This window comes from Pseudoliparis swirei, chromosome 22 (assembly GCF_029220125.1).
Source record: "Pseudoliparis swirei isolate HS2019 ecotype Mariana Trench chromosome 22, NWPU_hadal_v1, whole genome shotgun sequence".
Classification (NCBI taxonomy): domain Eukaryota; kingdom Metazoa; phylum Chordata; class Actinopteri; order Perciformes; family Liparidae; genus Pseudoliparis; species Pseudoliparis swirei.
In genome coordinates this window covers 15,960,825-15,977,152 of record NC_079409.1, presented here as the reverse complement: position 1 = coordinate 15,977,152, position 16,328 = coordinate 15,960,825, and the positions used below count along the sequence as shown (strand labels likewise).

At 41.1% G+C, this 16,328-nt stretch overlaps 1 protein-coding gene across 1 annotated transcript in view; it reads left to right on the top strand.

Moving 5' to 3' along the window:
• The window catches only part of sntb1 (syntrophin, basic 1), a 35,359-nt gene extending 19,244 nt beyond the window's left edge, over nucleotides 1-16,115 (top strand). Inside the window, exons 3-8 of the mRNA XM_056443898.1 lie at nucleotides 1,323-1,440; nucleotides 1,578-1,667; nucleotides 3,890-4,026; nucleotides 5,733-5,929; nucleotides 11,050-11,279; nucleotides 13,835-16,115. Coding sequence (XP_056299873.1) covers nucleotides 1,323-1,440; nucleotides 1,578-1,667; nucleotides 3,890-4,026; nucleotides 5,733-5,929; nucleotides 11,050-11,279; nucleotides 13,835-13,927 — 865 coding nt within the window. The 3' untranslated portion in view covers nucleotides 13,928-16,115. The remainder of the gene's footprint in view (nucleotides 1-1,322; nucleotides 1,441-1,577; nucleotides 1,668-3,889; nucleotides 4,027-5,732; nucleotides 5,930-11,049; nucleotides 11,280-13,834) is intronic.
• Nucleotides 16,116-16,328: the final 213 nt, after the last annotated feature.

Below are 16,328 nucleotides of genomic sequence, written 5' to 3'. Positions count from 1 at the left end.
AACGTCATGCTTCAAGGACCTCCTCTATCAAACGCACATCTGGCCCTGGAGTCTCCCCCTCGGCTCACCCCTGGCTCGTCTTTAATCAACGTGCGTTCTAGGCAGCATTTCTATTTTTAACCCAAGAGAAACACCTGGAGCCGATCTGGACTTTCTCTCCCACCTCCCGGGGCCTGAGTGGAAGAGCAGATTCATCACATTCACTAGGGCTTTTCCAGGTCCCCAGTGTTTACTGTATGAGAAGCTGCAAAGAAAGCTTGTTTGCAGGGTGGAACCACCCTGGATTTTGAAATGTTTTTTATTTTAAACCACAGGGAGCACCTGGACAGTGAAGTGCTTTGTGAGCCGGGATGCTCGTTAGTTTCAGAGTATAGAGTAGAGAGTCCTGTTTGCAGTTATATATCACATTTAGTCTGTATGCTTTTACGTTGTATCTCTGACATTATTTTTTTATTCTGTCCATTTTAACATTGTTCTCCCTTATTTTATTTGCTTTATCTGTAGATTGTATTTGTAATCTTATGTTTTTAGGTTTGTTCTTAACATCAGCAACATTGGGACTACAGATGAAAAATAGCCTCTTGGCTAACTCTGACACATTTACTGCAATGTGTTTATCAATGTGCACTGTCCCTTATTAAATAAACCATTAAAAAAAATAAAAAAATTTAAAGAGTAGGTGGGAAACACACGGCCAAAGTTCAGCACGAGGCACGCACCGAAGAGTCCTTTACCATTCCTCGTCCTCCTTCACCTCCCAGCGATGAACACTATCGGTATTGACATACACTGCTGTATGCACTGTGAAGGCTGCAACGTGAGCCTTTTTAAAATTCATATTCATTGGGCATATAATCAAAGAGCGGTTGAATGAGATGGAGAAGCGTCCTACAGATTCTCTGGAGGACAGAAATACTCATATGATTTTCAAGCAGATTAGTTATGGAAATTTCGTGGGAGACAGTATTGTGTCATATGGCCCCCAGAGGATACATGTTGTGTATTTTGAATTGACTTGAATAAACTAACATTTCAATGCACTTCATTCTATTGTTCTGACCGAGAGCCCATTTTCAAATGGATGATACAAACGAGCATCTGTTGAAGCTGAGACCTAAAAGGATTACATTTGGATTCTAAACCTATGAGTTGAGATTAAATTAAGTCCAATCGGGTCCGCCTGATTAAGGCTAGCAATAGATTTTCAATATTCAAAAGGGAATTTATTCATCGAGGGATGTGAACCGTAAAAGTCTTAGAAACCCGTCCAACAATAAACGAAAGGTTAAAGCTGTTTTAACGTTTCTTATCCGCCCCTCCAGACAACTGGAGCTGCACTCCCCTGACGTCAGGCACACCGTGGTGCTGCGGTGCCCCGACCAACTATCTGCCCTGTCCTGGTTCTCTGCCATGCACTCGGTCACATCCAAACTGGCACAGGTCTGTTTTTTATTTATATTTTATATTGTCATTTACGTGACCATTTCAATAGTTCAATGATCCCATACTGTGGCCGTGATTCGGCTCCTCAGAGCTGCGTTGAATGTAATGCGCCCTGAATGATCATCCCACCACAGCGGGCGCTGGCAGAGGTCATCCAGAGCACAGCCAGGACGGGGGTAGCTGGCAGCAAAGAAATACGACACCTGGGGTGGCTGGCAGGGAAGGTAGGACCGTTTGTTTGACGCCCATTCTTCTAGATTTCTCACATTATAGTGGTGCAACGTTTCTTTTTATATATGTGTGTGTGTGTGTGTGTGTGTGTGTGTGTGTGTGTGTGTGTGTGTGTGTGTGTGTGTGTGTGTGTGTGTGTGAAATAGTTGGAGTTTTACCCCTAAGGTTGGAAGTTTTTGGGAAAATTGGGACACACAATTTCATGTTGAAAGAACTTTTCAAAGGTTAAAACGTGATTTAACAGAGTTAAAAACATAAAATGTGATATTTGCATGTTAATTGTTGTTGCAGTTGTCATTTATGAATGTTTTCACGTCTTCTTTTTCAAGTGCATCATTTATAATGTTCCTTTTTTATTTAATAATTGATCAATTGCATATAAATGTGTCCTTAATTTAGTAGTTATCTATTAATAACAGGGATAAAGTTAGAATTAGGTTTAGATGTTCTTTGAGCTCAGAAAGGCATTAGGGCAGTCGGGTATAGAATTACAAATGTGTGTGAGCGAGGGGTCTGTATTTGCACGGGTATTTTTTCATTACCATACACACGCATGCAGACGTCTTTGAAATTCATAACACACGTAAAGCTTCACAGCTCTCTTTTATACAAAAACACCATTACCTGTTCAAACATATACATACATACACACACACACACACACACACACACATTCCCTGGTCTTTTGTCATCTAATGTACTGTCCATTCATATGGGCAGTGGCTGCTAAGAAGGACATACACAAACTACAAATGGTTCAAAACAGAGCTGCCAGATTAGCTCTTCATTGTTCAATTCGAACTAATACTGCATATATGCATTCTCGCCTGTCATGGTTCTCAGTTGAAACTCAACTTCACTTTTGTCTTCTCATGTTTTTCAGGAAAGTAGTATTTAATCAGACACCGGTATATTTCTTCAATCAGTTACAATACACATTTAACAGACATAACCATAACACAAGGAATGCTATTTTAGGTCAATTGATACCGCCAACCCCAAGAACTAACCTCCTCAAACGTACCGTTATCTATCGTGCAATTACCGCTTGGAACCTACTGCCTCCTCGTTTAACTCACATGAGTAACAATTTATCATTCAAAAAACAATTAAAGGTGCACCTAAGAACATTCACCACGTATTCTATTGCTTTTTAGTCATCTGATTTTCTTTTTCTTTTTCTTTGTATGACTTAAGTTGATTTGCATAACATAACATATATCTTATCCTTCAACTGTACTGAGCATCTGACTGCACAATTTTTTTCTTTTTTTTACTTTGTTGTACTATTTTTAACTGTCGGTTTCACGATATGTTTTGTATGTTTTTGTATGTATTGTATTTTGTCCTTTCTGTGGACCCCAGGAAGATTAGCGGTCGCTAAGGCGTCAGCTAATGGGGATCCAATAAATAAACAAATAAACACACACACACACACACACTCACACCTGTATAATTTAGTCCTTGTGAATTTTCCAGTATTTTATCCTTCAAAAGCAGTACAATACTGTTACTTAGCAATATATTCTCATTATGTTAAGCAGCTGACCCATGACTCTTAAATCCCACGATTTTTTTATTTATAGCTTATTCTCCACCAACTACACACACCAGGATAATGAATGTACAAACGCCCTGTAAAGGTCCAGAACAGCTTCATAACACCTTAAATTAGAAATGTGTTGATGTGTTTTGGGCGTATTTTTGCCTAAAATATTCCAGGAGGAAAGAGTTCAACACTGGTCTACAGCAACTGTACATACGTTGTGCACTGCTTTACATATGAAACACACACACTATTCCTCTCTTTGACACGACATTAGTCTCATAAAGACAGATGAAATACCTGCTTTCATTTAACCATTTCAGTAAAAGTCACAAATATAAGAGGACTTAGGCATTTTAAAACCTGCAGCATCGAATTAATTGAGTTATGCGTAACAAAAATCTGCTAATATTTTTATAAGAATGAATACTAAATGCTTTTCTGGGCTGCTGATCAGACCCGATAATCATTTTTAAGTTATTACCTTAGGCTCTGGTAATTTGTGCACGTAACAATATAGTGCAATCCTCCAGATAATAGTTTCAAACTGTTTTTTACCTGAATACAGCGCATCCCAAAATGACCCTGCACAGGATGAGCGTTGATGGTAATCTGAGCGATGATGGCTACAACCTTTGTTGTCTCAATGTTTACGTGTTTGTGCTGCAGACAGAGAGTGAGAAGCAAAGCTGGAAGCCGGTGCTGATGGTGGTGACGGCCAAAGACCTGCTGCTGTATGAGAGTCTACCGCGGGGCAAGGAAGCCTGGCAGAGCCCTGCACACACGTACCCACTTTTAGCAACCCGGTAGGTCTGACCCTCATGCGGAAAGTTTTAGGTACTTTGTGCCGAGTGCTTATCTGAATGTTGCAAAGCACCATTACATGCTAAACTAACATTATCTACTAAACACCAGCATGTTGGCATTTTCATTGTGACCATTGTTAGCATGGCTGCTGTTACCTTACCTCTACCATTTTTGTATTTACTTTATCACAAGTCCTAACGACAACAAGAGTGAGTCTACAGCCATCTTAAGTCAGAACGCTAACATGCATAGCTCTGTAGAGTTGTTAAAACACTTTTTTCATATGTAACTTCACCCCAGGTCTGAGTCTGAGTTCACTCGGTGTATAATTAAGAAAAATGCACAAAAAAAGTGTCCATGAGGCTCACATGAAACCACGCCCACTTGAGTATGATAGAAGCCTTGATGCAAAGTAAATAAATATGACAGTGCCAATAGTCAATATGGCGTGTGGATATGAATTTGATGAAATTACTGTTTACCCTCATGAGGATAAGCGGTTTTGATGGATAATGGAAATTACTGTTTATCAAACTATAAATGAGATCGCCTCAACTCCCCACCGCATTCCAACAAGTTTCACCAAACCCATGTGGAGCTTCCCAGAGATTGCGCAACTCAACACACCATCTAGAACCTATGAGACGTCATAGATCCCATCTGCCTGATGGATCATCGAGGTCTGGATCGTGGAATATGACTACTACCAACTATTCATACACTGTCATATTCATTGATTGTGTTGTTACTGTGTTTTAATTTGTGTATAATGATTCCTTCTGTACACATTACATCTATTGCACCTGTCCATCCTGGAGAGGGATCCTCCTCTGTTGCTCTCCTGAAGGTTTCTTCCCTTTTTTCCCCCTGAAGGGTTATTTGGGAGTTTTTCCTGATCCGATGTGAGGTTTTGGGGCAGGGATGTCTTTGTGTACGGATTGTAAAGCACTCCGAGACAAATTAGTAATTTGTGAAAATGGGTTATACAAATAAACTGAACTGAATTGTATTAGAACATAATGTAACACCTGTATCAGTTGTTCTCTAGTAGTGTAACGGCACTGTGTAGCTTTACGCACGCTAACATTAGCCTACGACTAGCGGACAAAGTTTCCGGAAATTCATTCCCGTCGTGCCTAAATCAAACCAGCCCGTTAAAGATCTACAGGTACTGTACGTATCTGTATATGGATTTTTTTTTAAATAAATCTATGTGTGTATTTACCAACTACATTACTCAACGAGGTCACAGCATGGTCTACACTTCAACTCTCCAGGTTGTTTGCACATAAACAAGAAGAATGACCATGATGCTATTCCTCAATACTGCCACCTTGTGCCCAAGATCTACAGTATCATGTGACTGTGATGGCCAAATCACATTTAACCTAGTTTTACAGAATGTTGCACACAAAATAAATCCATATCATTGAAACTATTTTGAGAACTGCTCTCAATCTAAGTGGAAAATAACATCTAAAAGATTTACCATCCAGTTACATAATGACACAAATGGCTTCTCCCTTCCTTACATTACATTATAGTTATATTGGATTATTAGATTAGATATACTCTATTCATCCACAGGGGGGAATTTATTTATTGCAGCAGCAAGCATGTTCAACATATATACAATACACATTCAAATAAAATAGCAGGACATATTACATTTAAGAATGTACTTCATGTGTGTGTGTTTATCCAGACTGGTCCACTCGGGCCCTGACCGGGGGTCGCCACACTCGGGCACAGAACTGTTCTTTGCCACTCGGACCGGCACACGACTCGGCATCGAGACTCACCTGTTCCGGGCAGAGACCACCAAGGACCTGTCCCTGTGGACCAGACACATCGTCAACGGGTGTCACGCCTCAGCTGAGATGATCAAAGAAGTCACGACAAGTGAGTAGTGATACGCAACACATTAACATTTTAGATCGAGTAACTCAAAGTACCAAAGACATGGAGACATACAGGCTTTAGAGAGAAAAGGGAGCATGTCGCTGTGGATGGAGCGGAGCGAGCAGCACAGGTCACTCTGCTGGAGTCTTTGGTGCATCCGCAGACGAGTTCAGGCACGCTGCAGCAAAACCTTCCCAGAGAGAACCTACGAGTCTCTACTGCCTGAGGTCTTAAGAGCCTGAAATAAAGTCTCAGTCTCGGGCAATATCAAAATGTAAACATACACTATCGGTCCACTCAAACACTGAGAAAGGGGAGGGTTTGTAATATAGTTTGACAGCCATATGGAAGACGTGGACAAAGCACTTGCTATTTATAGAAAGGTGTGTGTGTGTGGTGTGTGTCCAACATAATATCCCCCCCCCCCCCCTCTCTCTCTTTGCCTCCCCTTCTCTCCAAGCACAAAATGTCCTGGGAACTGCTCTTCTCCCCTGGGTCCGCCTCCTCTCTCCATCTATGATAACACTGTGCCAAATTATGCTTCACTTCAGACTCCACTCATAAATGAAGCGGCTTGTTTCCAGCAGCAGATGATACGAGACTCTAACACCACATCCTCGTCGTCAGCCTCGTTTCCGCCTCGCCAAACTGTTAAAACTCTCCCTAAATCATGTCTTCACCCACTGATCCAGGTGGTATGCTGCGATTGGCTAAGCAAGGCTTCATTCAATTCAAACGCTCCCAAGATGTTTTGTGATAAGCACATGTTGTGTGTCGTTAAGAGGGCATCGTATTTAATCCCATGACAAAACGGTGTCTAGACTAAAACGAGCGGCGCAGTATTGACGTGCTGTAGCTTAAGTCCCCAGATGAAGTGAAGGGCCCTGCACTGAACACCCACACAGAGGATTACACTTCTTTTGGATGGTAGAGCTTTTCCCAGGAGTGTGTGTCTCTGTGTGATTATCATCTTCCCTATTCTTCTGTAAGCTTTGTGAATATTACACCTTTTATCATCCATCCAGCGGCCGCATGTAATTCTCTGCCACCTTCAACCTGAGCAGAAGTCGAATCAGCTGGGAAAAGAGAAAACACAGCTTCCTTAACACCTGCATTAAAAATATGTAGCAAAATTAGAATTAATTAGTATGATTAATTCGCATCCATTTAGCTGCCAAATGATGTAGACTGTATTGCTAACTTTTCAGAGGCTGCATTGATATGTTGAGCAATTAGCAGGATAAGGCACTGCCTATCATGTAGTCCCAAGGATCAAACCCTGTTTATGCCGACGTCCGATGAGGCATCGATAATGACAATCCTGTGCAGAGGGTCATGATCCAGCAGATGGTTGGTCCAGTTGTCATGGCGTCGCAGATTATGATGTTTGAGAGCACCTTCAGGACATAGTTTGCAATTTCTGAACTTTCTTGCAGAGAGTTAGATGAGAGGATGGAGACCACTCTCACATCTGCACGCGAAATATGAAGCTCCAACCAGCTGTCCGTTACCTTATCCTTCCATAACGACTGTATACGGAGAGAAATGACTGGCCTGGCTCCGCCCAAAGGAAACTCAATCTGCCTTCCTGAAGAGAGTTATGTCTCTCTTGATTAATCTGTTCAGAAACCAAAGTGTAACAACCTCAAGTTGGTCGTGGTGGCGAGCTATCTTGAACCACATTATTATTTTATGACCAGCTTCATATGTATCTGTTTACAGTTAGTAATCCCCCTTTCCCTCCCTCCTCCTGTACACCCACAGGCTTCTCGTTCTCTTTGTCCTCAAAGGTTACAGCTTTTAAAGAAAAGCCTCAGTGGTTGTGAAAAATGAACCTAATAACCTGCGATGACACTTCGAAGAGAACGTTTGAAATAGTTTACCGACTGTTAATGTCATTTACAAGTTTAAAACTAATGACTGAGAGAACTGAGTTTTGTCCTGTAAAAGCCTATTGGCTTTTTCACTTATTGTTATGGTATAGTAAGTAGTTAGGTTCTCACTGCCTCCCTCTTTCTCTCATTCAGGTGTGTGTGTGTGTGTGTGTGTGTGTGTGTGTGTGTGTGTGTGTGTGTGTGTGTGTGTGTGTGTGTGTGTGTGTGTGTGTGTGTGTGTGTGTGTGTAGGTGTGTGTGTGTGAGTGTGTGTGTGTGTGTGTGTGTGTGTCAAGGCTCTCGGGTGAAGGAGTAAAGTTTCAGGTCGAATTGTTTCTCCTGAACAGGACATACACGGCACTCTTTGCCCCATTTACAACCTTTCTGCCATGAGGGAGACGTTCGCCCTGCAAGATTGTTTATACGTCATTAGAATGATGTTACACATTATGAGACTCATTTTTCATCATGAATGGGATGTCTTCTTCTGGGGATATTACTGTGTATTAGTCTCTCTCTCTCTGGCTATCTCTGTCTCTCTCTCTATGTCTCTCTCTCTGCCTATCTCTCCCTCTATCTTTCTCTCTGTCTCCCTATTTATCTTACTCCCTTTATCTTCTCCCTATGTCTCTCTCTCTCTCTTTCTCTCTCTCTCACAAAAAGAGCTTCTGAGGACCCGATGTAGGCGCCTAATGGTCCCAACAGATCGAGTGATGTTTGAAGCCTATCTTGGAAGAAGTAGAATATTCTATATCGCAATAAAGCAGTTTTTCACTGCGCTATCTAGTGAAGTCGTTTGAAACGGCCAAAGTAAAATAAAATTGGTGACACAGCATCTCTCAAAAACTATGATAGTGTACTCCGGCCCGTAATCCCCCCTCAACAAACAGATACATGCATATTAAATATCAAAACTACAGCACATAGTGTAAGGAGGAAGAAGAGGTGGCAGAGGGAGATGTAACGGGACACGTAGTTTGCATGAAGATTACTGCAGATGAGCAGTGAAAGGTATCGGGGTATACGTGCAGCAGCTCTGCAATGAATTCACCTTGCAGAGTTTGAAATGTTCATTTTTCGTTCTTTTGGTAATTTGAAATTTTATTAAATGTTTGTGTGTCTTGTAAATATTTCTGGGGGCATTTTTGCCTTTTTTATTTGACCGTTTTAGAGACGGTGCTCTGCCTGAACTAGAGCTCCGCTCCGCTCATACTATTTGAGATTGTGACCCCCATCAGTTGACAAAGTGATTAGGGCTGCAGTTTTATTTCATCAGTGCACCTATAATTTGGTCTTTGACTCCACGGCGGCGGTTATGATTGCATTCATGCTTCACAATCATAAAAGTGGTGTTCACTTATGAACACTTGCAAAACAAAACGCTGAAGTATCATTCACGTTTGTTGACCGTGTTTGCTTGAAATATCCAATAGAAAACCCCCCCGAGGGAACCAGTCCAATGCTAACATCCAGGATTGGCTTTTAAAAAGATATCTTTATTGTATCTATTTGCTGAAGTTATAAAATATATACTTTTTAAAGATTCAAATGTGTAGAACCTACAGTGTGCCACCATATCGAAAATAATAATAGAAAATTAATTTAGCATCCATTTTTAGGACTTGATCGCATTTTTGTGCAGTACAACCAGATCTGTCAATAATGTGCAGGGTCAATTCAACTCACAATAATTATTTGCCATTCATAGTCTGGTGTGTACGTAACTGTGCACATATTTGCCAACCTTGGTTTCATAAGCGCCTTTTGCTAAAGGTGTGTGTGATTAGCGAGGTTTGACTGACGCAGGCCACTCAGAGTGCACATGCACTGTATGTAAACACACATGCATAGTTATTCCATAACCCACAGAGAGCGAACAGACACACACATCGACATGCAGCCATGTCTCATTCAGATGGCGGCAAGATAGAAAACACGCTCATTTCCTTCACCTGCTTAAAGGCATTTCCCACACAGACACTCGCAGCATATGAACAGTCATATGTGTGCAAACACACACTCTCCTCCCTGCACATGCAATACACACACACACACATCCTGCTCAGGCAGTCGGCAAACAATGTAAACATAACCACTCTTTCCTCGCCTCTTCGTCACACAAACACGCCACTCAATAGATCAGGTGTCGTCAAGAGAGAGGTGCGCGTTCTGTATTTGAAGGCTGCTGCTGTGAAGGCACTAAAAATAGGAGTAAATGCAGCTACATCACACTGTGTGGAGACGCGACAGGTTCGTCATTAAAGCGGAGGAAAGTGATGCGTAAATTGGGAGAGTAGATTAAGAAAGATGCTTTCAGACGGACACATGCTGCGAGGAGGGGAAGACGGTGATTAGAAATGACGTAGAACTCAAACATTACACTCAACTTTCAGTAAGCCCAGAGAAATGTGTTGCATTTTAATGTGTAAAAGACACGTGATGTCGGCTTGACAACATACAAGAGCTGCCCAATAAGGGCCTAAATCTACGCCCACGTGGCAGTTTATCAGGTTCAGCTAAGTGTGTCCAATACGCCGTCTTCCCTCATTGATGTAAATAAAGAGATACAAATAAATATCAGAAATACGTATGTAAAACTCATTTCAACAAAAACTGAGAATCCTAACTTTCATAAAGAACAGATTTATTATTACATCATAAGAGTGTCATTATTTTATATTAAAAAGATAAGAGTAACAGCGGGAAAATATAGCCAAGAATGTCATATAGTGCAGTATACTCACTGTCACTATTCACCGTGTATGTTTTGGCTTTTAGTGGAAATGTCGGTATTGTTTAAAAGAATAATGCTTTCTAATTAAAAACTTAATAAAAAGTAATTTATGTTTTTGTTTGATGTGAGAAGAGCTGAATGTCACTAGAAATTCGCTGAACAAGAGACTGTAGGATTTCATAAATCTGTTTACACGTTGTACAAACATCCAACCCAGTAACGTAATGAGACATTAATCATGCTGAGTGACCGAGCCAACACCTACAATAGAAAGTGTACATCCTCCATAAAAGTAAAGAGAATTTTCCAACAGATGAAATATAATTTTTGAAGTGGGCAATATCAATGTAAATATGTACTGCTAATAAAAAGTCTATGATTTATAGTTTAACTTTTGCCTCTTATAGTAATGACTCATTCTATAACGTGTGTACCAAGGAAAACGAGAGGATGTGTCCATAATCGTCGTGTTGGCTAACAATGAAAAGCTCAAATATCTATTGACTCTTCCAGGTTGTCTGTACCAGAGTCAGGAGTGTCGGCTGGTGATTCACTACGAGCAGGGCTTCTCCGTGCTGGCTGACCCCAAACAGGGAGATGGGGAAGATGTGGAGGAGAGAGGAGCTCACACAGCGACCAGGCCGCGGCCGCTGCTGTCCTACCCCTACGAGAAGCTGAAGATGTCCTCGGATGACGGAGTGCGCATGCTCTTCCTTGACTTTGGAGGAAAGGAGGGGGAGATTGTGAGTGTTTCTGTGTTTAAAGCTTTGCGTTTTGACACGCACCGACAAGATGTGCTCTGATAGGAACTCAGTTGTCCACTAAAACTCCATTTAGGTCTGAAGAGTCAAACACAGGGGATGTGAAATCATGTGAAGTAACCAGAGTAGTTTTTTCTACTCGCGATTGTTAAACAAGCATAGGTAGAAAACCACCACAGAAAAGACTGATTTGCCACAGGGTAGTTACAGTTTTGAAAATAGATAGAAAATGAAGAACAAACTCTGAATTTTCTTTATATTTTGAACCCACCTAGCGCACTCCTCACCACCTCACTGTAAAGTGAAGGTGTTTTGATTATTATGTCTATATTACTTCTTAGACTGTTTAATGTTCCCGATTGTCTGTATAGCGTGACTTCTCTATAGCTGTGCCACGTACACACATTAATCCCTGTGTAAATGCATTGTTCGTGAGTGATGAAAGAAGGCGTGGCCTAAGTATAGGAGTCAGGGTTAACCCACATCGAGTAAACAGGACTTGGACCGAAGAGGCCTCCCACAAGAGTCTACCAGTTTGAGTTTTGCCATGGTACGTTATTCCGTTAAGAAGTTGTGCATCTTTTTGTTAGCTGGTGAAAAACAATGTTCAATATCAAGCGTGCGTTGCTGCGGTCGTGTTCAGACCTGCTCTCAGGGGGGTTGAGGGGGCCTTCTGAGAAATGAAGCCAAAGTCCACGAGACAGACAGAGGGAAAGTGGAACAGCTGAAAGTAAATTACAACACTTCATCATAAAATAAAGAACTTCACACATAGCCTTTCTCTTTATAAGATAGCCTTCCTGCCACTAGCTGTAAGAGTTTTCATCTGTTTACACCACTCATCAGCCTCCTGTGTGGTGTTTCAGCGGCCACCTCCAAAGTTATTGATGCGAGGACCTGAAAGTACTCACACACCCGCTACTCAATATAAATGTATTACCTCTGTTGTCAGCCTCTTGGATCTTATTTGACAAAACTAATATACACATTATTGTGGTGTCAGGAGGATGAGCTCTAGTAGCTCTCTTATTTGCCTCCCTTGGCACTTCTACAAACAGTTTTTACATTAATGTTTCGTCATTCATAAAGCCGTAGCACTGAGATTTACTGTGATAGGAAATGAAATGAAAACAGAAGTATTTAGTGTGTAAGCTAGAGGGATTTCATATGGGAAACGGAGACGTTTCATATCAATGTCTCAAACAACAGTGCACATACAGCTCCATATAAAACTGTCAGACACGCATGTTTCAGGGCTCGGATACTGCTGAAGGCACTTTGATCCAAACCCCTCTGTCGGCTACCTTAGCGCAACAGATTTTCGTGTGTAGACTTTCTGAATCCCAAGGCAGTCACAGACGAGGCTTTATAGATCTCCCAAGGCTCTTGTGGATGTGGCTCATTAGCTGAACATTTGAAGGTAGTATCAGCGGGGCTTTTTTTTTTTAAGTGTTGACTACACTGTGATAGTTGGCAGGGATGATCTAAATTTGTCACAGTAGTTGACAGTTCCTCTCCCCCATACAGAACATGTAGAGCAAGGATGAAGTTAAAACCATTGATGTGGTTTGGCAGTCCGTTTTTATTCCCAAGGCATCAAATACCGACACTTTGTCACCGAGGCACGCATGTGAGTCTCTGTTACGTAAAACCATCCCAACATTATTAGACGCTAAGAGAAAATGCTCTGTGTGTGATAAAGTAGTTTAAAGACCAAAAAACCCACACCGGGTGGGTGGGAGGAGACAAACACAGGACTTGTTTGTGTCCTAAAGTTTCCTTAAATGAAGGTGACACATTGGGATGAATATGTGTTGGGTTTAGACCCAACATGAGATGCACACACCTCTGCTGTGGTTGACTTGCAGGGCGAATGTTAAACGCTAACGAGATGGTTGTTTCGGCATGCTAAGCTCACAATGACAAAGCTAACACACTGATGTCCAGCAGGTACAATGCAAACCATGTTTAACCCTCCTGTTACCTTAGGGTCAATTTGACCCCATTCAATGTTTAACCCTCCTGTTACCTTTATATTTACTGACATATTTTACCCTCAGGGTCAATTTGACCCCAGCAATTAAAACCTCCAGAAAATTATTAGAATTAATATTGTTTTCCAAGTTTAAGTGTGAGGTACTTTATGTTGGTTTGTTGACTACCTAAATAGCCCTTTAAATATATTTAAAAAGTTGATATTTCTTATATGTTTGACACAGTGAAAAACAGCCTGGGGTCAAATTGACCCGAAAGAACACCGACATTAAACATTGAATGGGGTCAAATTGACCCGAAAGGTAACAGGAGGGTTAACCATCTTAGTTTAGTGTGGCAACATGACAATATTTGCTAATAAGCACTAAACACAAAGTACAACTGAGGCTGACGGGAATTTTGTATTTCAGCATCTTTCCGTTCCCTCCCCTGCTTCGACCCCTCGCTGTCATTCCTTCTGCTCTCACATTTCATTATTATTTTGTATCGTGTTTTTTTTCTACTTTTTCAAATTCTGTTCTTTTTTTTCCTTTTTCCTCCAGCAACTGGACCTCCACTCGTGTCCGAAGCCGATCGTCTTCATCCTCCACTCCTTCCTCTCTGCTAAGATCTACCGCCTGGGTCTCGTGGCCTGACCTCTCCAAAGAGACTTGTACTCTCTTTTGAAAACAGAAGTCCACGTCGTTTCTCCACGTCAAACTCCATCAGTCGGGTCCCCAAGCTCAGTTGAATGTAGCCTCTATCTGGAAATTGATCTCAAACTCCAAGTTATTGACACACAGGAGAAACCAACCCAGGTAGAGTTTGAGTCTACCGGACTGTTTTTGGGGATAAACCCTCCCTTTACGGGCTGCATAGACTGAAGGGTTGACGGAAGAACCGCAGAAGAAAACCTGGACTGGACTGCAAGGAGAGGGATGATGTATACAGACGGATTGGGCATTACTGTCAGAAGGACTGGACGCGATTGAGATGAATTCACTTTTAATTCAATCAAAAAAGTAATAGCAAACTGCCTTTCATTTCCCAATTGTATCATTTATTCACCATTCGCTCAGAAAGGACATTCTGAATTTCACTCATCATTTTTCTTCGGCGAACACTTGAGACGCTGTGGAGACACGTAATGCATTTGTCTTTGTTAGCGTCCCCTGAGTCGTCTTGTTAGCGGTGTCATCATTCATCACTGAAACTGGTCGGCTCAGTCGCCTGCACGGCCTCCACCAATGTGACAGCTGACTCAAAATTCAAAATGTCCCCGTACTCTTTTGAGATGTTGCATACAGGGGCCATCCGGTCGTTAAAGTATTTCAGTGTTTGACTGATTTATCTGAAGTCAGTTCTAATCTTTTCAATAATTAACATGAATTATAACATACACAACAAGCATTCCATGTATTCTTTATCTCTTAGAGAGAGCGGAATAGCTTGTTATGGAGAAACATGCAATTTGAGTTATATGCACAGCAGTTTATGATGAGGATTGAAGATGCATATGTTTAATGTATCCCTAATAGTTCCACAACCAAAGAATGTGAAGGATACTTTGGTAAACACGTTTTGAACAGAAACTTTAATGCAATAGTTTGATCTTTTAGGGAAATATGCTTTTTCACTTTCTCACTGAAAGTTTGATAACTTTGTTTCATGGCAACAGTGGAAATAGAGAGATGGATAATCTATTTAATCAGACAACTTTAGAGTGCTAGTAGGTTGATTTTGTACTGTAACTTAGCTGTTTCTTGTATGATGAGCTAACCCGCTACTGGTTATGGTCTTATATTTAATGAACAGATATGAGAGGGATACTTATCTTTTTCCCAAAATGTTGAACTATTCCTCAAAGGGTCTGCAGCCTCACTCCTTCTTTTATTTTAGAGTGGGTTGGGAACTGTTGATGATTAATAGCCTGATTTAATTAACTGAATTTATTTTATGGTCTCTGAGGAATGAATGAACTGACGAAAGCCATCTGTCAGGAGTACTTCTAACATTCATATTTTGAAAACTGAAACTCAAGCCAACGGTGCCACAATCTCCCCATCAAGTATTATTTGTAATAATAGAGATAGGTCTTCAGTGCAGGACTCATGTTATGCAGCAGATCAAACCTATACACTGTTCTGTCTCTGAGGTAGCCGGCTGCTGGGTCTTTCCTCGTGCCTTGAGATGACGAAGAGGAGCACATTTAAAATGTAAGAGGAAGTAATCATACAGTTGAGATCACAGGATGTAGCAACAGTGTGACTTCTATTTTGGGTACCTTTCTCCTGGTTTAGGAGCACAGAAATGCTCAACTAGCAGATGTATTGGGTTTGCTCTCTTGTTCATATCAAACACACATTTCCAATGTACACACACACACACACACTGACACTGTGAACTATGATTGACACATAATGTAAACCCACCACTCTCTAGAAAAGACTTGTGTTCAGCCAAGATGCCAGCACTGACTTATAACCTCAAGTGAAGAGAAGCTCGTGGAGCGAAAGTTGCTTTGATATGTAGAATACTCGGATGCCTTTGGCAGCTCCTGTAGTGTCATTCACAACGACACACCTAGTTTTGAACCCAAACGGTGCACATAAAAGTCATAAATCATCTATTTAACAAAAGCAAAATGAGTTTATTTTTTTATTGTCTTCACTTGTTGTTTATTCATTTCTCAACAGCAAATACGATTGAAGAGAAGAAGCCTGGAAAACATTGACGTTACATTTCCCTTAAAGTGCATTAAAATGTAAATTTCTTTGACAATTTGAGTGCTAACGATACTTGTTTTTATGAGTAGGATATTAAACCATTCCCTTTTAATTTGAATTGAGATAATCCCTGCTGTAAACTGTGCAGTTATTTACAGTTAGGATAAGCGGTGGTTTATTACTTATTAGTGACAGATTAGCTTGATTTTGAAAATCGTTTTATTGATCAGCTCAGCAGGAAGAATTGACGTGTCTCTTCAGCCAAAGAGCTTGAGAGTAATTGAGTTGTAGGCAGCGCTTAAGACAATCGTAACTCTTTGGCATTGTTTAC